Below are 26,490 nucleotides of genomic sequence, written 5' to 3'. Positions count from 1 at the left end.
GACCTCCCATGCTCATGGATTGGAAGAATTAATATTGTGAAAATGACCATCCTACCAAAAGCAATGTATAGATTTAATGCAATTCCAATCAAAATCCCCATGACATACTTCACAGAATAAGAAAAATGCATCCTTAAATTCATATGGAGGCACAAAAGACCCCGGACAGAAAAAGCAGCCCTGAAAAGAACAATGCTGGGGGGATTACTATGCCAGATCTCAAAGTATACTATATAGTTATAGACGTAGAAACAGCATGGTAGTGACACAAAAATAGACACATAGATCAATGGAACATCATTGACGATCCAAACCCAAGTACATGCAATTTCAGCCACCTAATATTTGACAAAGGTGCCAAGAACACACAATGGAGGAAAGACAGCATCTTCAACAAATAGTGCTTGCAAAACTGGATCTCTACCTGTAGAAGAATGAAACTACATCCTTATCTTTCATCTGGCACAAAGTCAACTTCAAATGGATTAAAAACCTCAATGTGAAACTGGAAACCCTGAAACTATTAGAAGAAAACATTGACAGTAACATACAAGATATAGGTGTAGGAAAGGACTTTCTAAATTGGACACCAGTTGCTCAGGAATTAAGGTCAAGAACCAACAAGTGGGACCTCATTAAACTAAAAAGCTTCTGTTACAGCATGATCAAAGAAGTGAAGAGAAAACCCAGAGCATGGAAAAAAATCTTCACCAGCAACACATCTGACAGAGGTTTACCATCCAGAATATATAAATAACTCAAAAAACAAAGAATCAAGAAAACAAATGACTCGACTAAAAGATGAGCTAAAGATCTAAACAGAGAGTTCTCAAAGGAACAAATAAAGATGGCTAAGAAACATCTTAAAAGGTGTTCAACATTGTTAGCAATTACGGAAATGCAAATTAAAACCACCTTAAGATTTCACCTTACCCCAGTCAGACTGGCTAAGATCAGGAGAACAAATAATACCAAATGCTGGCAAGGATGTGGAGAAAGGGGAACACTCATTCACTGCTGATGGGACTGTAAACTCGTGCAACCCCTATGGAAAGCAGTGTGAAGAACTCTTAAAAAACTAAAAATGGGGGCTGGAGAGATGGCTCAGCAGTTAAGAACACTGGTTGTTCTTGCAGAAGACCTGGGTTTGAATCCCAGCACTCACATGGCGGCTAACAACTGTCCATAACTCCAGTTCCAGGGGATCCGACAGCCACTTCTGACCTCCACAGGCACTTCACAACACAGGTGAACTTACCTACATGCAGGCAATACATGCATACACATAAAATAAAAATAATAAAATTTTTTTAAAAAACAACTAAAAATGAACCTACCATATGACCTGGTTATACCACTCCTCAGCATATACCCAAAGGACCCATTCTATTGCATTTGTACAACCATGCTTGTGGCTGCTCTTTTCACAATAGCTAAGAGATGGAAGCAACCTAAGTGCCCCTCAACTAATGAGTGGTTAACAAAAATGTGGTACACGCCTTTAATCCCAGCTCTTGGGAGGCAGAGGCAGGTGGATCTCTGTGAGTTCAAGGCCAGCCTGGTCTACATAGTGAGTTCCAGGACAGCTGGGGCTACAGGGAGACCCTGTCTCAAAAAAAAAAAAAAAAAAAAAAAAAAAAAGAATCTAGCTAGTATAAAAAACCAGAGGGAATCATATTAGTCCAAAAACCTAATGCAAAATTAGACATACAGTAAATGGGAGTCCACGAGCATAGCTGAAGACTATATAACAAGAAACAGAGCCAGACAGGAGAAACCTTCCTTTGAGTTGTTGGCCAGGCTAGTCCAAGAGACTCCCAAAATTACACAGGCTATTGACACAGCCCTTGATTGCCTCCCAGAACTTGATGGTAAGACCCTACTGCTGAAGATAGGACATATTTTGGGTACAGGATTTGGAACAATGGAGCTGGGACTGACCTGGTAGCCACCTCCCCAGAAGGCTAGCTCTCGTAGCTTTGGAGAGCACTACACAAGCTGGTAAGGGAGAACATCAATCAATGATCCAACCCCAGCTTCAAGGCCTAAAAACCACATCAATGACCAGCACAGCAAATGACACTGGTGTAGTAGTGGCACTTTTATCTTGGGAGTAATCAACAGCAACCTAACTGGACATAAACCCCACTCAATAGGAGGAGTCTCAGCATGGTACTGTAAACCTAGCCAAATACACATAGCTGGAGAGGTCATAGATCGTAGAGAAAACCCCAAGGTTCTCATATCCTTAGGCTAATGTAGTTTCTTACTATGTGGAAATATGGATCCTTAAATTTACAGACAAGTATCCCAGTCACCACCCATCAAAGTAGCTTTTTTTTCAACAGACAGAGATTATTACAGTTACACCACTGGTCACACCCAGAGATTCTGTGAATTGCCCAAGCCTAAGTGGCACATCTAGGATGCAACCTCTACACCTAAGGCTCACAGAACATAGAACAAGGGATGAAGTGAGCACTAATGCATCTTTCAACTCTCCTCAATGAAGCTCCCTCATACAACAGAGGGCCAGGAACACAAAAGGCCACAAATGGCCAAAAAGCAGAGGCTGAGTCTGCAGAGTGTGGGTCCTTGGACAGGACTCCTGTATTGATATTTACCCACCTGGGGCTCAGGGACCATTACAGAAGAGGGGGCAGAAATAAGAGCCAGGGGGGAGGTGCATGGCCATAGGGAAATAGTTCTACAGGTGCCTAGGACCCTGGTCATACAAACCTGCAGCCTGCACAAGACCCATGCAAACTTAGGCAGACAAAAATCCAGGACAGAACTGTGGAAACGAACAGCAGGCCCCACCTTAGTCAAAAAATTATTGGCAGCTGATTACTACTGGGTGAGGAAGAGCTGATCTTCTTGAAGGGGGAAGACTCCAGATAGGCTGACTAAACCCTGGTGGATGAACTTGCACTGAGGGACATCTCAGGCCACTAACTTTACATAATAGGCCTTAATACAAATGACAGAATGTCTGAACTCCAGTAGGGGGCTATGGGAGGGTGCCAAAGGGGAAGGGGGCAGAATGATGATTTTATACATTAAATACACAAAAATTCAATAAAATTTTTTAAATTGTAATTAAAATTTAAAAAAAAGAAAAGTAGCAGAGAGAAGGAGCAAGCCAGTGAGCGGTTCCTCTATGGTTTCTGCTTGAGTTCCTGCCCTGACTTCCCTCAGTGATGAACTATCACCTGGAAGCATAAGCCAAATAAACCCTCCCGAGATGCTTTTGGTCATGGTGTTTACCACAGCAACAAAAAGTAAACCAGGACACTGTTCCCTCAGCAGTGTTCAGTGAGGGTCACTGAACATCTTACTCATCATGCCACCAATCATGGGTGCAGATGGGGAAGAGGCAGTGTTTGCTGAGGCTGCAGGGAAAGGTGTGAGGAATGCTGGATGAATAGGAGCAGGTCACAGCTAAGCTAAGGCTTAAGCGGAGCAGGAAGGGTTGGTCAGAACACGGTTGGAGAGAAGGGCATTTAAGACCCCAGAACACAGTAGTAAGAACACAGCACCTGGGACTCTGGATATGGTCTAGAATGGAGGGGACAGGTGCCAGAGGATCCATCATGCACCATGAGGGACCTCTAGATGAGATGATGGGCAGCTACAGTAGGCTTGCCACAGAGGGCATTGTGTTTCAGAAAGATCCACAAAATGTAATACAGGGAATGCATTTGACCTGGGAGGGAGGCTATGATTGTTATCCAAGGAAAAGATGCTGAGGCAGAAGCCAGGATGACCAAGTTCAGAACAAAGGGAAAAATCTGGGGTTATTCTAGAACTGTGCTAACAAAACAGCCACCAGTCATGTGACTGATAGGACTAGTGTAAACTGAGATACTAGAAGTCATACACAGAATTACAAAGAATAAGGACAAAGTGAGCTTTAAAGATCTCACTGACATTTTTACATATTTGTAGTGTGTTGACAAGCTATTTTGAATACATCTAAAAATACTTACATATTTGTGTGTAGTTTTTAGTGCGGCTACTAAAATAAATGTGTGACTCTCACTGTATTTTCACTGGACAGTGCTATTCCAGGATGGACTGCCTACTTCATATGGAACATGAAAGAAGGAACCTATCAGGGCTGGAGAGATGGCTGAGTGGTCAAGAGCACTGGCTGCTCTTGCAAAGGACCTAGGTTGGGTTCCCAGCACCCATGTGGTGGCTAACAATTAACTCCAGTTCTAGGGGATCCAATGTCCTCGTCTGGCCTCCACAGCCACTGCACACATGGGTGTACTTATTTACATATATGCAGGCAAAACTCATACACATAAAGAAAAAATAAATATTTTTAAAAAGGGAGTTCAGAGCGATGGCAGCAGGCCTTGTGTCCAGCAGGCAGCTCCATGCACTCTGGCAGCCACAGCCAGCAGTCACCCCTTCCCACTAAAGCTGAGGTTCCGTTCTATCAGCTCTTCCAGACATTACCCCAAGGCTCCTTGCTGGGATCTGACAAGAAGCAGTAAATGTGCCTGTGAGGGGCCATAGTACTCTGCTGGCTTGACTACACCAGAGCCCCAAGAAAAGTCCATGTAACACTGTCCAGAGTTCATGGCCCTTGTAGGCAACTGACCTAACAGTGCTACAGCATCAGAGGAAGGCTGCTGAGAGGCAGGGCCTGTGATTCCTGGGCTCTAGATGCTACTTCCTACAAGGCCTATTGTATGAGCTCTAACCTGACCTGTAAAACAGGCATTGTGGTGCCAATCCCTAGGGCTGCTGGAACTCAACAGAGATCACATATGAGCAAGTGCATGGTGAATTTTCACACAGGGCAACCTGACTGGCAGGTGTGTCTCTACGAAGCAGACCTTAGATCTCAGAATCACCCAGCAACCCAGTTCCAAACTACAGGCCTCTGAGCTCAGAGCAAGAATGCAGATTACTCTCTGGCCTAGATTTCTGGTGTAGTTTGGAAAACCTATTTCTTATACATCTTGTTAATATTATAATTTAAATGCTTATCTCCTCAAATCCAGCTCAAGTCAAAGAAGTGAGCCATTTCTGACTGCCTGTCCTGGCACGTACTAAGCCACCTCTCCTACCTCAGCTTGAGGCCCGCATCCCCACTCTTGATAGGGCACTTCACTTTGGTTACCTTGTAGGGCACTTCTCCGAGCCGGACCACTCTTGCTTGCTTCAGCCACGTGTCCCTGGAGTGCAGCGTATGCACACAATCCCTAAAGAAGGGTCATGAGGAGACAAAGGACAAACTGAGCACATATAGGCCTGGGAGGATGCAGGACCTCAGGGCCTCAGGTGAGCTTGCAGATGGGCACAGCTCTGTTCCCTGTGCTTCCCAAGGCCCATTCTGCAAAGAGCCTCTCTCTTGGACTGCCTGTGCCCACCTGTGACCCCTACCCTGATACAGCGTTCTTTCTGAGGCTTTGTACCTAGTCTCAGTACCACCACCCCCTTGCCAGGCTTTCCTCTTTGTCACATAGTCTTAAGTGGGAACTCTCTGTGTAGCCTGTGGGAGCTAGTAAAAGCCAGTAAAAGCCAGCATGAGCAGATGCTGTACTCACCAAACAGTGCCTCCTGAGAGTCTAATCTGAACAGTGCAGAAGGAGTGAATGTCCACAAAAGAAAGTGAACTCAAAGGGGACCATGGGGACTATGGGGACTAACCCCACAAGAGAACAGACCATGGTGGAGTATGATGCACAGTCAAGTCCTGTGATTAGGGGCAGAGGCACTCTGGCTTCACTGTCCTCCCTGTGACCAGAGTCACACACAGGCTTGCAGTTCTCCTTCCAGCACGGCCAAGCCAAGAGGCATGCTTACCTCTTCTTTAGCTTGCACCCACAACCTGTCTAAGGACAAGAGCTACTACGAGCAGGGACATCAGGCCTGCAGGTAAGGCCCCACCTGCTCCACAGCCTGAGCTATGTTTACTTGCTTTCTGCTGCTCTGTAACAAAACTGCAGCATAGCACAGCACAGCAGACATGACTGAACCCTGCCTGGATGCTCCCTGCAGTACCTTTGCCTTCATGAGCCTCAGCATCCTCACCCATCAGCTAGGGAGAAGAACTCAGCCTCTCTACCTCACATGGCTTAGAGGACAAGACACTGCAGGTGCAAGGACAGCACTTCTCTGTCAGGAGTCCCCTGGGCGCAGTCAGAAGCTCCATCCTAAATTCCTACTGAAGGCTGAACATCTCTGCCCAAAGAGACTGAGTCATCGTCATGGACTTCAGACAGGAGCAAAGAAAGTAAGTCAGAGGGGCTGATGGGTAAACAGCTAAGAAAAATAGCCAGGAAGTACAAAGTTTCCAGAATGAGTGTCTACTTCTAACCGTGTCACACGCGTCAGATTGGGTATTACCAAACCAGGAAACAGCAACTGCTGGTGAAAACATGGACCAATCAAAACCACTGTGTGCTGTTGGTCAAAGGTGAATGGTGCAGCCACTAAGTAAACAGTACAGCCATTCCTCAAATCGCAGAGTTGCCATCTGACCGGCACCAAAAGCCTGGACTCAACCAATATGCACAGCTGTATCATTGCCAACAGCCAAAGAAGGGAATCAGAACATCCACCAACAGGAGTAAACACAACAGTCTCTCAAGACGGGATACTATTCAGGCTTTAAAAAGGAAGAGGCTGGCAAGAAGGCTCAGCAGGTAAAGGTACTTGCTGTGCAAGCGTCTGGTGACCTGAGTACAATCTGTGGAACCCACATAAGGGTGGAATGGAGGAGCTGACTCCACAAAGCTGTTTTCTAACTTACACATGCACCATGCACACACACAATGATTTTTTTTAATATTTTATTTATTATTATTTTTATTTTATGTGTACAAGTGTATTGCTGCATGTGAGTGCACCCGTGCCACGTAATGCCGCAGAGGTCAGAAGAAGGCTTCAGATTCCCCTGGAACTGGAGTTAAGGACGGTTCGTAGCTGCCATGTGGGTGCTGGGAATCGAACTCGGGTCCTCTACAAGAGCAGTCAGTAGACTGCTGAGCCATCTCTCCAGCCCCACACACAATAATTTTAAAGTCTACACACACACATATCATGCACATACACAATAATATTTTTAAAAAAATTTAAAGGAAACCTAGGTATATGCTCTATAGATGAAACTTCAAGAAAAATGAGCAAGACAAAACCAAGTATTAATACTTCTTCGATCCCACTTATATAAGGTACCTAGGGTAGTGAAGTGGGACAGTGGTTACCAGGAACTGGGGGAGGGGAAGGGGAGTAATGTTTAATGGGGACAGTTCCAGTTTGAGAAGACCTAAGAGTTCTGGGGTGGATGGTGGTAACAGTCACACAGTAACATCATGGTGCTGAATGTCAGTGAGCTGTACACTAAAAACATGCTAAATGGTTACTTTTATGTTATGAACCAAGACTTCTGAATGATTATACCCTTAAGGCCTTCCATCACAGACCTGATACCTCTATTAGCTCTCGTGCCACGACACTTCCTTCCTCCTGTCTACTGTGGGGCCCATGGGAAGCAGTCAGGGAGGCCAAGTCTCTTTGCTGCCTTTGAGTGCTGGGTGTTGCAATCAACAACGGCCTGACCAGGGTCTGGGCCTCCTTGACAAGACAGCAAGATCCAACAAGGGATGAGACCCTAACCACAGTCTGGTGTGACTCCCTAACAGGGGCTCAAAGGCAGGAACTGTTCCCAGCCAGAGGACTAAATTCTCACGCTGGTTTCCCTACCTTTCCTTCCTTTCCATACTTTCTTCTGTTTTCCTATTTGTAACACTCCTACCTCTCGCTTTTTGGTCTTATGTACACATACACACACACATTTTAATTGTCCTCCTTTGATTTTATTTTTCCACATAATTTTTCCCCTTGGTCTGTTAATCCTTGTTTGATTTTCAAGCTTTACTCCCTTCACAGCGTATACACACACACACAGAGACAAAAGCTTATTCCTGAGAAAGCTATAAACTTCTGAGGTAACCTATCTTGTTTGATTTTCAAGCTTTACTCCCTTCACAGCGTATACACACACACACACACACACACACACACACACACACAGAGACAAAAGCTTATTCCTGAGAAAGCTATAAACTGCTGAGGTAACCTAAGTGAACAGATGCTAATTCCAGGCCACCAGGAGGCTGAGCCGCTATACATACCTGGAGTAGACAGGTTCTCCGCGACAGTACCCAAGGATTGCTGCTGTCTCAGGGTAGATGGCCTCGAATTTCAAGAGGTGGCGCTTCAGGGCATATAGAGGGTGGTTCTTGTATGTGCCAATGGCTGTAGGCAAAGGCTGGTCCAGATGCTTTGCCTGAAACTGCAAAGGCCAGACACAATGGTGAGCATGTTAGAGAAGTGAGGTTTGAGTGGTAAAGCCTGGACTCATGAACACTGACATAGTAATGCTGCAGTAGTAGTGCTGCCAGTGCAGTGCACCATAGATCAACCAGAAGCTAGGAAGCATCAGCACTCCTGCAACATGCACCAACTTCAGAAGGCCTACCCTAGTTCCAATCTGTACCTCGAGCCCTGGCAGACCAGTACCTACTCTACTAAAGATCTTCACAGGAAAATATGCTAGTTTTCTTCCCTAAGAAGGCCTGACCTCAAAGCAACATTGCTGGCCTACAGCAAAGGCTGGCTTCATCCACTTATGGGAAATACCCTCCAGTTTTAAGGCCACCACAATTTATATAAATCCTGCACTTCACTAAGGGTTCTTAGTTATCAGTAGGAAATCCCATTACTATGAAGGAAGTCCTGTTTCCTGAGCTCTCTTAAGCTTTTCTTTAGCAGTCCTTCAAAACACCAAGGGACTCCTAAGGATTGGCACCATGGCATAGCAGAGGCGGCCGGAACTCTGTAGAATGGGCATCCTCTGACACTTCAGTTAGGTACAATGCCTGTAGGATTCCCACTTAATCTATCAGCACTAAATAAAACAAAGCCAACACCGGATGCAGACCAGCCCTAAGGCAATGCTACATAAGCCTGTGTTCTCCCTATCCTGAGTGGCTAGAAACCAACCTCTGGCCAACATGAGTGGGTTTCCCACACAATGCAGAGCTCCACCCAGTAAGGCAACTGTGCACTGGAGCGCCTCAGACCCTCTTCCAGGTGCTAGGGCTCATTCTAAGGCCAAGTGTCTCAGGTGTGTTACATTTAGAAGTCTACTAAAACGCACCCACTCTGTCTGCCTTCTCAGTAAGCTAGAGAGTTCAGCATCCAAGCCCCCCGAACCCCCAGGAGATTCATTCTATAGATGTGAGGTATGTTGTTGTGCCTGGACATGCAAACACAGTGAGAAATGGGGGACCATAAATGGGTGAGTTATTCTTTCTCTCAGTATGAGTTATAGGGTTTGCATAATTACTTTCAAGGCCCAAACTAAAGTACACGGACTTCAAAACCCATGGCCCTGGGTTCAAAACCTAGGCACTTACTCTTCCAACTTTTTACCATTAAAATGATGGCAACAATAACACAGCTTTATCGTGTTGGTGTGATAACAAGAGAAATGATAATTATATACTTGTATACTTTATATTAACACATTTATAAATACATAATTAAACCACACTAAAAATACCAACTGGGCATACAGTGACTAAAACAGGAAGCAATTTTGATAATAAGAATAGCTCCTTGAACCCTGGGTGGCCAGTGCCTTACCTCCAAATCTTCTTTCTTTTCCCGTTCCGTAAATGGGCTCTGGTAGAGTCTCAAGGTTTTGGCCCACCAATCGGCATCAACCCGGCACTTGCGGGTTGCTGTCATCCAGGCTGGGTCATACCTCTGAGTGACATCTCGGACCCAGCCATTACTGTCAATGCCCACGACATAGGTCATGGGCTTGGTGGCGTATTTATAACAAGCCAAGGGCTGGTCTACCACACCGTGCACACAGTCTACACACACCCACTTTGCCTGTGGCTCACAGAACACCTCCAGCCACTGGTCTACACCAGCAGCTCTCCTGTCTTCTGCCTCTTCACCACCTCTAGAAACCTTCTTGCACCTGTTACTGCTTGAAGAGCTCGAAGATGCTGGAAAGCCTGGAGGCTCACGGTGGCTTCCACGGTGGGTCCTGGAGCCACCCTTAGACCTAGCCTTTGTCCTCTTAGGAGCTGGAGCCCTTTTCTGCCTTGAAGAGCCTGGCTCTGAGTTCTCATCAGAGGAAGAATGGGCCTCTTCACTGGAAAGTTCAAAGTCAGAGCTACTGCCAGCCTTGTCGCTCCCACTCTCTTTGTAAGACACCCTGGTGGCCACCCGCCGCACCCGGGCCCGGGAACGGCTCCGGGTTTCCTGCCCGAGCTCCTTTTCCTCACTGAAGGAGGGCCCTCTCCACTGCCTGCTGTAAGCAGCAGTCTTGCTCTTCTGGCCAGCGCTTGCCTTGCCACGGCCTTTAGAAAAGGGCTCCTCTTGTTGGTGTGTTCTGCTGATCTTGGATTTGTTGTGGCTTTCTGGAACTTGCCTAGAAGGTTCTGAGGAGTCTCTAGGACCATCTTTGCATGTCTCCTTGGAAGGTTTCCTCCCCTGAAACAGAGTAAGAATGTCCAGAGCTGGAGAGATGGTTCAGTAGTTAACAGCACTTGCTGCTCTTACAGAAGACCTGGGTTTGAATCCCAGCACCCACATAACCGCTAACAACTGTAACTCCAGTTCCAGGAAATCCAATGCCCTTTTCTGGCCTCTAGGGACACTGTATGACATGGTGTGCTTACATACACACAGACATAATACTCATACACATAAAATTTAAAAAAAACAAACAAAAAGGCCAGGTGTGCTGGTACATGCCTTTAATCCCAGCACTCAGGAGGCAGATGCAGGTGGATCTCTGTAAGAGTGAGGCCAGTCTGGTATACATAGCGAGTTCCAGGCCAGCCAGGTATAGGAGACCTTGTCTTCAAAAGACCAAAAAGAAAAAAAAAAGAAAGAAAAAGAAATGTTGGTAGCTAGGCATGGTGTTATTATATATGTAAGCACAGTATTTGGGAGGTATTATATTATATATGTAAGCCCAGTATTTGGGAGGTAGAGGCAAGGGGATCAAAAGTTCAAGGCCAATCTCAACTGTATAGTGAGTCTGAGGCCAGCCTTGGCAACATAAGACTATTTCAAAAAACCAAAGGGGACAGGGAGGGAAGGAAAAGTTAATTTTGTTGGGGTTTTTTGTTCTGTTTTTTTGTCTTTCTTTTTCTTTTTTGGCAATGATAAGACAGTCTACAACTGGACAGAGCTAAGTCACTAGGTAGAGAATCTGCATGTAGGACATTCCCCGCTCAGACAATCTCAACTGGGTTTCCCATAGGGTTGTATGTAAGTACTGGCTAAAATCGGCAGACTCGCAGGTGAGCTTTAGTAGCATCATCTCACCACAGCTGTAGGGATGTAAAGTAGAAAAGGGCAAAGCTGGTCTGAACTTCAGATGTCTCATGTGCTCCATGACTTAGGTGAATATTCAACCTCTGAATCTCAGCTTCTTCAGCAATGAGAATACTGACCACACACACATGCATTCCCCCTGCCCCCTCCCCCCAAAAAAACTGAACCTACTATAGCTGTAGTTTTAATGTAGAAATTACTAACTCAATCTCCGGACTGCCAGGCTTCAGACAGTGCCACGCCCTGAAAGGCCACTGGTTCACAGAACAGTAACAGTAGCACCTTGGAGCCCAAACCTCTCTCTGGTGACTTCAGATGCACCAACACTCGTGTGTCCATCTCCTCTAACACAGGGGATGTGCAAAGCAGGCTCCAAGGAGCCCAGCCTGCATGGACACCAACTCTTAAGAATTTGACATTGTTAGGTCAGTGAGATGGACCTTAGTCGCATCTTTATAAATTCTATTGTTACAGTTTCTTCTGTTCTTTTTTTTTTTAAAAAAAAAATTTTGTTAAATTTTTGTGTCTTTCATACAGAAAATCATCTTTGGCACCTTCCCATAGCACCTCCACTTCCACTGGAGTTCATACATCTGTCATTTGTACTAAGGCCTACCATGTAAGGTTAGTGTCCCCAGATGTCCCTCAGTGCAAGTTCATCCACTCGGATCTAGTCAGCCTATCTAGAGTCCCTTCCTTTAAGAAGATCAGCTCTTCCTCATCCAGCAGTAATCAGCTGCCAATAGTTTTTTGACTAAGATTGGGGCCTGGTGTTCATTTCCACAGTTCTGCGCTGCATTTCTGTCTGCTTAAGTTTGCATGTGTCTTGTGCACGCTCACACCATTACTGGAGGTTTGTATGAGAAGGGTCCCAGGTGCCTGTAGGACTATTTCTGTATGGTCATGCACCTCCTCCCTGGCTCTTTGAATCTTTCCACCCCGTCTCCTGCAATGGTCCCTGAGCCCTGGGTGGGTGGATTTTAATATAGGAGTGTTGTTCAAGGACCTACACTCTGGAGACTCTTATTCTCTGTGTTTTGGCTGACTTTTTTAAACTTGAGATTTTTATCACTCTTCCCTGGTCAGCAAGTCCTTTTCTCTGGAAGCCCCGAGGACTTCACCTTTGTTGAAGATGACTTCAGCGGAATGGGCTGTAGGGACAACACCAGGCGGGTGAGCAGCTGCAGGGCCCGGAGAATCAAAAGAAATATCTATAATGACAACAAGAATATATTTAACTGAAGAGGGTGCTGGAGGAGTAGTCAACCCAATGTGGTCTTTGCTTACAGAGGAGCTAGGTGGAAACAACCTCCACCAGTACTCTGAGCACTATCACAAAGGAATTGTAGAGACTCACCTCACAGGAAAATGAGGTGCTTACCAATGTTAAAGGAAAAAAAAAATGTCATCACATTTTTCTAAGAAAAAATTATTTTATAAATATAATTATAGACATACAGGTATACTTGAAAAAATACCTATAATCTGGGCTACGGATGTTTACAGGGTTATTATTGTTTTTTCCCTGCTTACCTATCTTCTGATTGCACTGAGGTGGTGTATTTGTCATTAAAAGAAAATAAAACAAAATACTACTTTGGGAAGAAAACATAGAAATACAATCAGCACTGGATCACTTGTGTGTTTCCTATTTTGCACTCCCCACACTGAATTTTTCAACAGGAGGTCACAGCTTTTAAAGTTCTGCTGACATGTGAGGATGGGAGGATGAACCACCTTGAGGCAACAGTGCTAACACAGGGCAGCAAGGTCTCCCCACACAATATTCCAGAGAGAGTGCTAACACAGGGCAGCAAGGTCTCCCCACACAGTTACTACAATATTCAGTTACTACAATATTCAGTTACTACAATATTCAGTTACTACAATATTCCAGAGAGAGACTTAGAGGTGAAAAATCAAAAACAGGAAGGTAGGTTTATCTCAGAAATCAAGTGATAATGATAAACATCATTACTTTTGCTCTCCTCCTTTTGAAGTTGAAGTGTCAGCCATGTGACTGGCACATACCTCTAATCCCAACACCTGGCAGGCTAAGGTGGACAAGAGCTGGGGGAAATGGCTCAATGGGAGAACACTGCCTGCCATGCTACATCCCTGGATTCTCTCTCCAGCATCTCCCTCCAAAAGTGTGAAGATCACCAAAGACAGAGAAAGACCAAGAAACCATCACAACCTGGAGGAGGCTAAGAGAGGCAACAACTAAATGCAATGTGGCACACTGGAAACAGAAAAAGGACAATTCTGGATAAAGTAGGAAGTCTAGGTTCTATCCGTGTCCTGGCTGGCCACACTGCCCCAATGGTGACTTTTCAGCTCCTTTGAGCACAGTTCCTAGGAGCGTGGGGATAGAGGTCTAGGTGACTGAACATTCGCCACTACCCAGGAGACATCTCTAAACCCAGATTCCTTTACCTGTAACCATCCCTGCCTCAGCTTCCTGACAGGACTAAAGAGCTGATGGCATAAGATAAGGACAGAAACTGTCTGATATCTTACACTCTTCAAAACCAAATCTGCAAAGAACCAAAGATGTCAAACATTTGACTAGACATGCCAAGTCTGGTCTGTCTGCACAGACTAACAGGAATCCTCCAAGAACAGCATTGTATTTTCATCCCTATTAGTGGGCACTGCCATTAGAGAGCCACTTACATGGACCACCTCTTCATCATTCCTTGCAGAGTAAATGGCAAACCTCCTTTCCAAGGTCGTCTGCAGACTGTCCTGCTCACTGGTTGAAAGGTCCACATTGACTGTGAATGTTCCAATGAACCTGGGGGAAAAGCATGCATTCTGTACAGGGGTCAACATGAGGGGAAGTTCTAGTTTTTATAGCCAAGAAAACCAAAATCAGGACTGGATCTCAAGACTCTTCCAAGCCTGGCTAGCTAATTCCATCACTGAAGACCCAACTCAGATAGCACCTCTTTGGGCATCCTCCCCAGACCACATACCAGAGGGAAGCACCCTGGTCCCCACACTCTTCTGCCTCAGAACTCCTCACACTACCTAAACTACTTGGTGCACACTGGTCTCCTGTCAGACTAGACCCTCTTCCATGGCCACAATCACCTTGATACATCCCTCTCTTCAATGCCACACCATCACCTGTGTGTCAATTTACCACCTCAGAGGAGATCTGGCCTGAGCCAGGCTGAAAAAAACCAACCCTACACACCCGAGCTCTGCAGGAGCAGAAACGCCTTACCATTTCACCAGGTTGGAGAGGTAGCGGATGTCCCTGTCTTGAGGTGGCACTTTGGTAAAGCAAGTTGGGATGATGGAGAGGCCAATAGCCAGCAGATCTGGCTGGCTGCAGATGCTATTTCGATAGAAGCCATTTGCCAGCAGGCACAGCAGGTGAACCTGAGGACAGAAGCAGGGCGGTGGAGAGAGGGCTGAGAACTAGCAGGGATTTGCTAAGTTCAGATGGTTGTTGGACAGGAAACGTTCGTTGCTGCTTCTACACACCAGGAAGTACAAAGACTGCATTAGCTGTGTCCCAAGTCACCCCCTCTATGTACTCATTCACTAAAGTATCAGAGCTCAGAATACAAATTTTTTTTCCGAGTGCCTTTGCCTTTTACAGACACATACTGCAGGATTTCCAAATAAAAAGCCACATTATCACCTGGGCTCTGTCACAGTGAGAATGAGTGGGAGACACCAACTGTTCAGAGCTACTGAGTGCAGGCTGGGTGTGGGGCTCCTTAACTACTCTCCACCTACCTCTGTGTCTGAACCCACCCTCCTCTGCACGTACCTCACATCACTATCCTCCAACCCAACCTCATCCTACCCTTCACCAAGATACTGCAATGATTATATGGCTGTCTACCCACCCCTGCCCCTGCACAGAACTTACCCTGGCTGGTCTTCCTTCTCCCTCACTGACAGACTCTGCTAATGGATGGCACCACCCCATTCCCCTCACTTGAGCTTCCAAAAGTAGAGTCATCTTAACCCTCCCCTTTCATCTCCAGTATCCTCCAAAAGGTGGCAAGAATTCCAGTTAGCTAGCTCCTCTGACCCCCAGCCTCTGTGTACAGTACTTCATCCAGGCCTGTCACCTCTAGGCTTGCCCTTCCCGTCACTCGTCACCCTTACTTTGTGCATGTTCTCGTGCACTTCTTTATTGAAACGTTTCATCATCCTCCGCAGATACGTCTCAAACTCCATCTTTATCTTCTCACTGCAACAGAGAGAAATCTGGGAATGTAGCAAGAAACTCCACAAGGTTGCTATTAGGAAAATCTGCAAGCAACCACTGTCTGCTCCCTCCCATCCACAAACCTGCTCTCTCAGACACTGTGCGTCCCATCCACTGTCGACACTGTCCTCTGACAGCACGTCAGGTCTCACCCAGGACTTGAGCTCCTATCCTCCAGAATCCTGACTACTGATTTCCTCCTTAAACCACCACACTGATGCTAAATTAATGCAGTCATTTACATGACTGTTCTGCAAAATCTGTATCCCATCAATCTCTAGGAAAACTTGTCATTTCCTGAACAACAAGCCGTCTCCCTGTCTAACAACATGTCTATCAGAGTGGACCTCATTAGCCAGTTTTTATGCTCCATTATCCTAAGCCATCAGAGGCTAGAGAGGAGCTGGGCATCCTGGGTAGCACGATGCTCCTTACCACAGTGGGCACTATCTCATACAGCATATGGTGGGAAAGCATGAGTGGCAAGTCAGCTGATGGGATTCAGGTCTTGGATCCTCTACTCACAGACTGGGGGGGCTCCCAGGCCATTACTTAAGCTCTCAGAGCCTCTGGCTCCTCATTTACCGCTCTGAGGAGTGGGTAAACTAAGGGATGGCCAAAATGCTCAGTCCTAGGCATGCAGAAGGTCCCTGTCTCCATCTCCCATCTGGACAGGATACCAAGATTTCTTGTCCCAGTCCTAAAGGCAAACACAGGACTCTCACCTTCAGATCCTAGCCACTCAAGACACTCTGCCCAGCATACTTATTTATTTCTCAAAGATTCTTGTTAGTGTATCTGCTGCCCATTACACAGGACAGGAACCAAGAAGCAAGAGCCTGGCCTTACCGTCTTTTTCTTGTCTTTGCCTGCTCTGGTGTTTCAATTTCTATCTCCACTGGCTTCACAGGCAGAACAGACTGAGAAGAGGTAGAATTTTCTCCCATGTCCAGCACAGGGTCAGTTAGTTCTATCAACAGTAAGTTTTTTAAGTCACTATTAATAACAGGTAATGTACTGAACAAAATCAGGGTTCTGCTGGGAAGAATGAAGTCAGGAATTGTTGGGAGACCCTGCTGCTAAGGTTGCAGTCCACCATGTCCGGATAGCTCTAAGGAACTCGGCACTATATGGAAGGACTCCCTTTCTCAGCAGGGGCCTCCTGCTCTCTGCCTGACTTATCTGGAAAGTGCCTCCAAGCATGGATGCTTGACCTTATTCGGAACATGACCTTGGGCATAGTGACCTGCAAAAAAACTACCCCCAGGTTTTTTCTATATGATAACTAAGCATTGCACTATAGCCAGATGATAGGCTCCCCCTACCACATGTAAATAAAGCATACTATGAGCACCTATCAGCTGAAGCTTCGGCTGCTGCCTCCACACTATATTTTCCCTGACCCCACTGAATAAACAGAGCTGTATCACTGAATATGACTCCCTGGAAGGTTTTTTTCTGTCCATGCTCACTGGCTGTCCTGACCCCATTTGTCAATTCCGCTCCCTTTGTTCTTATGGATCGGTGGCCAATGGCCCACGAGGGGAGGAGAGACCCACAAGGAATGCATACAGAGGTCTCTTGCCTCCTATGCTTTAGGCTCCTGCAACACACTGGCTATTGTGCCAGGTTACTTACAATTTTGTCTCATTTAACCCACAGGACAATCCAGGGATAGAATCTTCAGATGAAAAAAACTAAAGCATCGGCAGCTGAAGGGCACTGAGTTTGCTCCATTGGGCCTAACTGTGAAGATACTGGGAGCCTAGAAGCCCTGGCCTGTTGGCAGTGAGCCCACCTGCGACAGGTCTTCACACTAGTCTCTAAGAAAACAGGGCTCCTTGAAAAAGAAGGTTGGCTTCAGGTCTAGAGCAAGGACAACATAAGGTGAGCATGGAGCATCTCGTGCTGGAATACAGGAGGCCAGGGAGGGGAGCCTCACTCAACCTGAACACTAGTACAGGCACACCTGGCAAAAGGCCCCTCTCAGTGGGTGCAGCATGAGGTGGCATTACCTGTGAAGCACTCTTGCCCAAAAAGACTTAATCATTTTAAATTTAATCAAATTGTGGAACTTAACTTACATTTATAAGAAATACACACAGTAAATACCATCATGAGATGCCTCATCATTTTGCTAAAAAACAAGAGACTGGGACTTTTCAAAGCAGGCACTACTCTACAAAGCCACCCCCCCCCCCGAAGAAAGTGCCAGGTGTGGTGGCACACATCTGTATGAGTGGAAGGTCCATAGTTCTAGGTCAGTCTGGGCTATATAGCAATTTCAACAGTGGAGACTCTATCTCAAAAACTCAATAAGGGCTGCCCAGGTATGGTGGCAAACATCTTTAATCCCAGCACTCAAGAAGCAGAGGCAGGTCAATCTCTGTGAGATCAAGCCCAGCCTGGTCTACACAGCAAGTTCCAGGCCAGCTGGGAGCTTGGAAGACTCTGTCTCAATACAGACCGGGGGTGGGGGTGGGGGTGCTACACAGGCCTGATGACTAGCGTTCAATCTCTAGAATCCACAAAGTGGCAGAAAAGAGCCAACTCTTGTCCTCTGATCTACACACGTGCGTACACACACACACACACACACAAAACAGAAAGGAGCTGGAGGTGGTGCTTACTGGTACTCATAAGGCCATGGGTTCAATCCCCAGCACCACAAATAAATTCATTAAAGGTGGTACACTGGGGGAGGGGCTTTACATTTCTAGATGAAAAGAAATTTACAGACATACCAACCAACTACAAGGCTTAAACTCACTGGATCTTGATTTAAAAAAGATACAGCTGCAAAGACATTTTTAAAACAACTAGGGGGTTAGTTTTCATCTTCTTAGGTTTGATAAGTCACGTAAGAGAATGCTGTCTTCCTAGGAAATGCATACTAAGGTACTTAGAAGCCAAGCGTCAGGATGTCTGAGACTTATGTGCAAAAAGTCCCACAATGAATACTTACAGAGAGAACACGTTCAATATTAAGGAAGCCAGGTAAAGAGTACATATACTGCTCCCATTTTTTTGTAGATTTGAACTTTGTCAAAATAAAATGCCAGGGGAGCATGCTGGACAGAAGGAGTCAGGGCACTAACATCAGCTACCACCCACTCTCCACTCTACACATGATGCACCAGGTCTAGGGTACCTGCAGACTTCCTTCCCTGAGTCTTAGAACCTGGACTGGGCACAGTTCACAGTAGCATCCAGTTTTTACAGCATGTGGCCAGTGAAGAAACACTTCAAAGAAGCAAAATATTTGCTTACAGTTATGCAGGGGCAGTGCTGAGCTTTGAACTCAGGACTAACTGCCTCAAAAAACCTGCTGTCAACTTCACTCTTTCTATGCACAGTGCCTCTCTGCTTACACCTTCTCCACTGAAACTCACCAGAGGAAGAAAGAGAACATTCAACCTTCTTTGGTGACCCATGGATTTTTCCTTTTTTTTTTTTTTTTTTTTTGCCCTTAAAGAAAGCTCCTACTTCAGGGGACTTTGGTCTTTGTTTCAAAAACAACAGAATTGCAACATGTGATCTGGTTCCAGATAGCAAACAGAATCTAACAGTTATGAAAACAAGACATTTGCTTCACCTTCCACCTCCTCCCAGTCACCGTCACTTTCTTCCTCGTCTTCATCACTGTCTTTGTCCATCACCTCTCTCTCTGGATGCTTCACTTTCTTGATGTGACCTGCAAAGTCCCTGTGTAAGAATCAAAGATGCAGAAGGCTCAGACATCCCAGTGTCATACTCAGGCTAATCAGAACAAAAGACTCTGGGTGACCAAGAATCTGCTGTGATTAGGTTTGCAAAGATGATGAGTGAGCACTGAGCCTTGTTTCCTGCCTCAGGCCAGGTCAGAAAGTCCCAAAGATGTGCTCGGAATATAGATCTAATACTAGATTTGCTGCAAAGGCATAGAGAAGCAGGGCAAGGTGGTACACACCTGTGATCCCAGCACTTGGGAGGCTGAGGCAGGAAGATTTTGAGTTTGAGGCCACCCTCGGCTTCAGACTTGTCTTAAAAATAAAACACAGAAAGAACTTACAATCTGTACAAAGAAGAACACTATGCCTCAAAATGGCGAGGGGAAAGCTAAGAAAAGCCCTGATGACTCCTGGAGTCCCAGAAAGCTGTGGCAAGCTGTGCACATACTCATACAGCTGGAGGCCAGAAAGAAGAGCAGGGATTCACACTGCATTCTTCCATGAACCAAGTCAAACAATGATTTTTCCAACTGTTAGGAAATTTGGCTTAAGGACACTGGAACTGGTACAACCCTAACTTCAAGACAAGTGAGGGGTGATCATGTATCAGACGTCAAAAACAACACAAACAGGGTAGCTACTAGCTAAGCCAAAAACTACACAGACAAGCAGGGAAGAGTGACTTAAATGGCCACTAGCATATTGACATATTCCTGCAAATTCATATATAAACCGTGTCTACAGAACTGAGTTACTTTCAGCTTGTATAAACATTGATATTTGGCATCAAGAGAAAAATAACCAAGATTTTAGCATAGACATTTAAAACAGTCTCAGTCTTGAGCTACAATAACACTCTCTCTTTTTAGCCTACCGCTTTCTCTCGAGGTCATGACAACACAAATTTCCATGACAAATGGCAGAAATGCTCATGAACCAGGGGTTTGGACCAGTCAACTCTCAGGTTAGAGGAAAGGGGGATCCAGAACTTTCCTTGGCAGTCTCCTGGCCTGTATTTGTGTAGATCTCCCTGGAGATAGAATTCAGCAATTGAGGGGCAACCAGAAGGCTGAAGTGCATTCTTCCTCACTAAGGACAGAAGAGACGAACCACGGTGGAAAAATCTACATGCTTCCCAGGCCCTTTCCACAGCTGCCCTCTGCTGGATGGCTCTCCCACACCAAGAAAGGCCAAAAATGCAGACTGGATTGTTTTGAAGCAAAAGAACTCCTACCCATTTTCCTCTACTCATCTACACCCCCCAACTTTCTTAGGCAGCAGATAATCAACTAGTCTCATGTCCCCTACATCTCAGTGAGAATGTTCATCTACTGCAGAGACACAGCATCTTGCCAACTAAAGCCCAGTCCTAGATGCTGCAGAACCTGAGGACATGAATCAGTCCTAGCTCTGCTCTGAGACCTGAGAGGCAGCAAACCTCCATATGTGGCATAAATAACCATCATTCCAGAAGACAGGTTACACACTTCAGAAATTGCAGGAAATGAGAGCAGAACAGCAGGAGAATCAGTGAAAACTAGAGCCGATGACTTCAGACAGGAAGAAAGCATTCCAGGTGGAAGGGGAACTGTGAGCACAACTTAGGGGTGAGAGGGGCTGGGGTAGCTCTGCAGTAGAACACCTGCCTACTGTGTGCAAGGCTTTGATCTCCAGCACTGCAAGCAAACAAAACCGAAATGCCAGGAAGTGCAGCAAGGGACAAGAGCGCCCACTGAATGCTCAAAGTCCAACCAGGCAGCAGTTGCATACACTCGAGGAGAGCAGTGTAAAACAACACCGGGGTGGCGGAGCAGCTTCTGTCTCTGTAGGGTATCTGGGTAGTTGCAAGAGCACTAGACCAAAATGACTGTGTGTAGGCTGCCGCTGTACTCATCTGAAAACTCTCAAGTCTCCAGCTCCCCTCTCTAGAAGTGCTCAGATCCTCCTTCCCTCCAGGTCCCTTGATGAAAGCAGAGTTCTATCACCCACACTTCTCTGATAGGATCAATTGCCACTGACTTCCAAGCTTTGCCATCTCACCTGACATCTTCGCCGTCACTGAGGGTCTCAGCCTTAACAGTTGCCTTGGCCACTTTCTTTTTCACTGGCCCATCTGCGGGGGCCCCTGGATCACTGCAGCCTCTCTTCCTCTTTGCTTTGGAAACTTTTGAGAGAAAGCACTTCTTTGGGGATTTTGGTTTCTCATCTTCAAAGTCATCTAAGTGACGACATGGAAAGAGAGGTAAAGATGTCAGAGAAGGTGCAGTGCAACTTATGTACAGGGTCACGAAACCACATCTCCATCACCATTTACCATCTGTGTTTGGCAGCAGCCAGCCCTCAGCTTTTCTCCACTTGCAGCCTAGTCTGTGGCCACAGTAAAAAAACCACCGTGGTTCAGTGCTGGAGAGCAAATGCAGAGCCCTCCACAAGGGAGGGAAGCATGACCACCAAGCTTCACCCCAAACCACTCTCCTTCACCAGCATCCAGCATCTTGTTCTAGTCCTCCTAAAACAGAAACCACCATGACTCAAGCTCTAACTTCTAAACCTTAAGTTGCAGCCAAGCTCCAGCAAGGAAAAACTTTGATTAACACCTTGGATAACGTCTACCTGCCAAGACCTATTTGAGAGACAACCCACTCTTCTTACATGAAATGTTTTAAGTTCGTGCACCTCATCCTGTTCCTGCCATGTAGGTAGGTCAAAGCACACACTGCTACAGAACCTCTTCAATCCGACTAAAGGGTGCTTGTACACCAGTCACCTGGGCAAACTCAGGGTTGGAAGAGGACCACCAACTGTTCCTTCATCTAAACTACTTAGTACCACCACTGTTCAGATATCAAGAACTTTTCAGGTTTTTACATATCTACATCAACTTTAGAAGTTAAAAGGTGCTAGGCATGGTGGTTCACACCTTTAATCCCAGCACCTGGGAAGGAGAAACAGGCGGATCTCTTGTGAATTCAAAGCCAGTCTCATCTACAAAGCGAGTTCCAGGCCAGCTGGGGCTACAGGAAGACTCTGTCTCAAAAAAAAAAAACAAAAAAAAACAAAAAGAAGTTAAAGGTTCAAAATGTGGGGCTGGAGAGATGGCTCAGTGGTTAAGAGCACTGGCTGCTCTTGTAGAGCACCCAAGTTTGATTCCTAGGACCCATATGGTGGGTATCGACTGTCCCTAATTCCAGTTCCAGTTCCAACATCCTATTCTGACCCCTACAGGCACTGCACAACACAGGTGCACTTATATACATGCAAGCAATATACTCACACACATAAAATAAAAATAATAAATTTTTTTAAGTTGAAAATGCAAAATTCATAACTTCTTATCAAGTCTCAGATTTCAGAGCATCTCAGATCTCAGATTTTAGGATTAGAGATGCACAACCTGTAGCAACTAAAAAGCACCTGATGTTCTTAAAATAACTGCTTTCTGTAAAAGGGAAAATTGAGAGTTTATAAACTATAGACTTTAAACTGTTTATCTAAACATAGTCTGTGTATAATTATCAATTTAAATAACATAAATATAGCAGAAAGGATACTTTCTTGTTTTTCAAATATAATATAATCATACAAATGAGGGACTGGAGATATGGCTGCGTGGTTAAGAGCACTAGCTGCTCTTGCAGAGGACCTGGATTCCATTCCCAGCATCCACATGGAGGTTAACAATATCCAGAACTCTAGACATCCTCTTCTGGCCTCCACCAGCACTGCATACACATGGCGCAAGTACATACATGCAGGCAAAACACTCATACCCAGAGGATAAAAATAAATTTTAAAATAAAATAAAAATAAATCCAAATGATAAAGTCTGTCCAAGACTCTGCTTCAACTGACTTTGGGAAATAAGACACACTAGCTTTTATTAAGGCTCCAAAACAGAATGCATAATTAGCTTGAATTATCAAATTAATTCATGCCATTCATTCATGGCTTGCCTGCTGACTCTGTAGGCAGGCATTTATATTCCCTGAAAATTTATTTTTGCATGTGATGGGAGGTGAAAACTCTTCTTTTGTTCTAAATGAATTGTAATTTCATTCAACTAAAATTCATATTACAAGGACATTTGGTGTAATGCTAGATAAATCACTAATTCTTTTATTTTTAAAAAAGGTTTTAAAGAAAAGGCCTCAAACTTTTGGCGATCCCCTTGCCTCAGTCTCCCAAGAGCTGGAATTACAGGTGTATAGCACCAGGCTCGGCAATTTCCACGTTTCAAACACTGTGATACAAATAAAACATTGAAAAGGTGACTCAGAGGCAGGACCAAACTTACAGGCTGTTTAAAAGGCACAGCTATCAAGGCCAGCCTGATCTACATAGCAAGTTCCACATCAACTGGGGCTTCAAGGAGACGGTGTCTTAAAAATATGGTGGTTTGAATAAGTGTCCCCCATAAGCTCCAAGTATTTGAACACTGTCCCCAGTTGGTGGCACTGTTTTGGCAGGTTTTAGGAGGTGCAGCCTTGCTGGAGGAAGAGAGGTACTGGGGACAGGCTTTAGGAGTTCTTACTGCATTTCATGTCTCTCTCTCCTCTCTCCTCTCTCTCTCTCTCTCTCTCTCTCTCTCTCTCTCTCTCTCCTCTCGCCCCCCCCTTCCTGTGCCTGCTTGAAGATGTGATTAATCACTCAGCTCTACTCCGGCTACGGCCATGCCTCCCCTGCCATTATGGACTCTCCCCTGAAAGAGCAGGTCAAATAAACTCTTCCTTCTATAAGGTGCCTTGGTCATGGTGTCTTATAATAACAGAAAAGTCATACAAAGGCCAAAAACAAAAAATAAAAAAATTGCCGCTGTGGCTTGCTCAGCCAGCTATGGAGACTTGTTAAGAATATCTGCATTGGGGCTAAAGAGACGGCTCAGCAGTTAAGAACACTGATCGTTCTTGCAGAAGACCCAGGTTCGAATCCCAGCACCCACATGAGAGCTAATAACTGTCTGTAACTCCAGTTCCAGGGGATCCAACAGCCTCTCTGTCTTCCTTGGGTATTGCACGACACGGGTGCACTTACCTACATGCAGGCAATACACACATACACATAAAATAAAAAAATTAAAATATTTTAAGGAATATGTGCATACACCTTCAAATAACCTCCCACAGCACTTAGAATAAACTCAAATTCCTCAGCTTGATCTCCATGCTGAAGTCCCTGCCCTTCTGGCACCTCAATTCGTCCCACTGGCCTGTTCAATACTGTCTCCAGCCAACAGTCTTTTTTTTTTTTTTTTAATGTATATGAGTGTATTGCCTGCATGTTATATAAGTGCACCCACGTCATGCAAAGCCTGAGAAGGTCAAAAGATGGCATTGGACTCTCTGGAACTGGAATTACAGATGGTTGTTAGCCACCATGTGAGTGCTGGGGATCAAACCCCAGTCCTCTGTAAGAGCAACCAGTGCTCTTAACCACTGAGCCATCTCTCCAGCCCCCCCCTTGTATTTTTTAAATAGTTGGAGAAATTAATGAATTTCACCGATGAAGGTATTAACACAGAAAAGAAACATGAAGAAAAGAGGTACCTTCTCAATAAGATGAGGATGACCACGCTCTTAGCATCCAAGCATCACCTTCATTTGCATACACAGGGTGTTCTTTAAATCTTCTGTATGGACACTACACAGAACCATCCCCAAATTATTGTCCTGCAATCTAAATTACAACTGCTAAGTTTGAGTTCTTCCTCTTACACACCAGAGATTTCCACACTTCAGATCCTACAAGCTGCCTGGAAACATACTGCTAGCTAGCTCCTCTAGTTGGCAGTTTGGACAGAACTTGGGTGTAGCCTTCCCTACCTGTAGGCGATGAGATTCAAGCTAGTCAAGCTGATTATTTAAGATGGGACCATGCCAAAAGCTTTATACGCTATCTTCCTGAAAATTCACAATCATCCTGTTACAGGAAGCTGGTGCCCAGGTGAAGTACTGACCTTGGAGAAATGTTCTTCAAGCAGAAAGCACCTCCATCTGATTGAACCTTTAATGTTTGAATTGCCACACAGCCAAAATATAATCTGGATATAACGCCAACCCCCTCTCACATCTCTTACTGAAACAGTGCCCATCCTTTAATATGTGACTTTAGTTACATATTAAACAATGCTTCAGAGAGCATGTCCCAGTCTCTCCCATCAAACCTGATTTTTCCTCTGGAAACTACAAAGGCTCACTTCCATGATATTTAACATGCACCACCTTGGATATTTTATATGCAAGTATCTGTCAACACTAATTCTGCAAATTCCTTGAAGATCTGTCTCTAGTGTCACCTAACCGGTAAACAGCACATAGTCAATACTGGAAAAATGTCTTGAATGAGTAAAGTAATAAATAAAATGATGCTCATTACATTTAAGTGTGGAGTAAGCCAACTCCTAGATTCAGGAATTATTAGTCCTAGCGGACAACGAATTTACAATCTGTACACAGTGGCAGAATCTAGCCCTTGAAGATCTGTCTCTAGTGTCACCTAACCGGTAAACAGCACATAGTCAATACTGGAAAAATGTCTTGAATGAGTAAAGTAATAAATAAAATGATGCTCATTACATTTAAGTGTGGAGTAAGCAAACTCCTAGATTCAGGAATTATTAGTCCTAGTGGACAACGAATTTACAATCTGTACACAGTGGCAGAATCTAGTGGAGCAGGAGCACTGGGGATGTTAAAGGAACCTAGTTTTCTATCAACTACTTTAGATCTAGATATCCCTTCTCCAGCATCATGCATTTGCATGTTTAAAATGCTTTTTAGGGCATGCAAGGATGCAAACGGGGGGAAGATCAAGACCGGACACCGGACAATAGACACATTTTTATGCAGCTTACATTGTGTATAGGCAACCACAATTTAAGACCATTACACACAAGAATGAGGCTGGGAAATCAGTAACTGTGGTTCTGTGGTAGAGGGTACCTGCAAATGACTACAAAAGATCATGGCGAGTCTTCGACCTAAAGTAGAAAACCAGTGAGAGCCACAAAGAACATTCTAGCAATAGGGAACATCGTAGGCAAAGGCTCCGGTAAGAAACTTGGCATACTTGAAGAACAAAAAGACGGCCAATAAGAGTCTGACATGCATCTATAATCTCAGTACTGAGGGGGATGAGACAGGAGGATCTAGGCCAGCCTGG

The 26,490-nt window shown here is 45.2% G+C and overlaps 1 protein-coding gene across 3 annotated transcripts in view; it reads right to left on the bottom strand.

The window, feature by feature from the left end:
- Xpc (XPC complex subunit, DNA damage recognition and repair factor) overlaps positions 1-26,490 on the bottom strand; it is a 42,006-nt gene that overhangs the window by 14,555 nt on the left and 961 nt on the right. The window contains exons 2-11 of one of the 3 annotated variants that reach the window (XM_008854939.3): positions 21,373-21,550; positions 19,218-19,327; positions 16,472-16,592; positions 15,520-15,604; positions 14,621-14,778; positions 14,065-14,185; positions 12,510-12,599; positions 9,673-10,536; positions 8,157-8,317; positions 5,138-5,219 (exon numbers count right to left, since the gene is read on the bottom strand). In XM_008854939.3, coding sequence (XP_008853161.1) covers positions 5,138-5,219; positions 8,157-8,317; positions 9,673-10,536; positions 12,510-12,599; positions 14,065-14,185; positions 14,621-14,778; positions 15,520-15,604; positions 16,472-16,592; positions 19,218-19,327; positions 21,373-21,550 — 1,970 coding nt within the window. Of the gene's footprint in view, positions 1-5,137; positions 5,220-8,156; positions 8,318-9,672; positions 10,537-12,509; positions 12,600-14,064; positions 14,186-14,620; positions 14,779-15,519; positions 15,605-16,471; positions 16,593-19,217; positions 19,328-21,372; positions 21,551-26,490 lie in introns of those variants that run through there. The other 2 variants (XM_017794810.2, XM_008854940.3) reach the window with 2 other exon arrangements.

Source organism: Nannospalax galili, unplaced genomic scaffold (assembly GCF_000622305.1).
Source record: "Nannospalax galili isolate Female #2095 unplaced genomic scaffold, S.galili_v1.0 scaffold406, whole genome shotgun sequence".
Classification (NCBI taxonomy): Eukaryota; Metazoa; Chordata; class Mammalia; order Rodentia; family Spalacidae; genus Nannospalax; species Nannospalax galili.
This window is presented reverse-complemented; position numbering and strand designations above follow the sequence as displayed.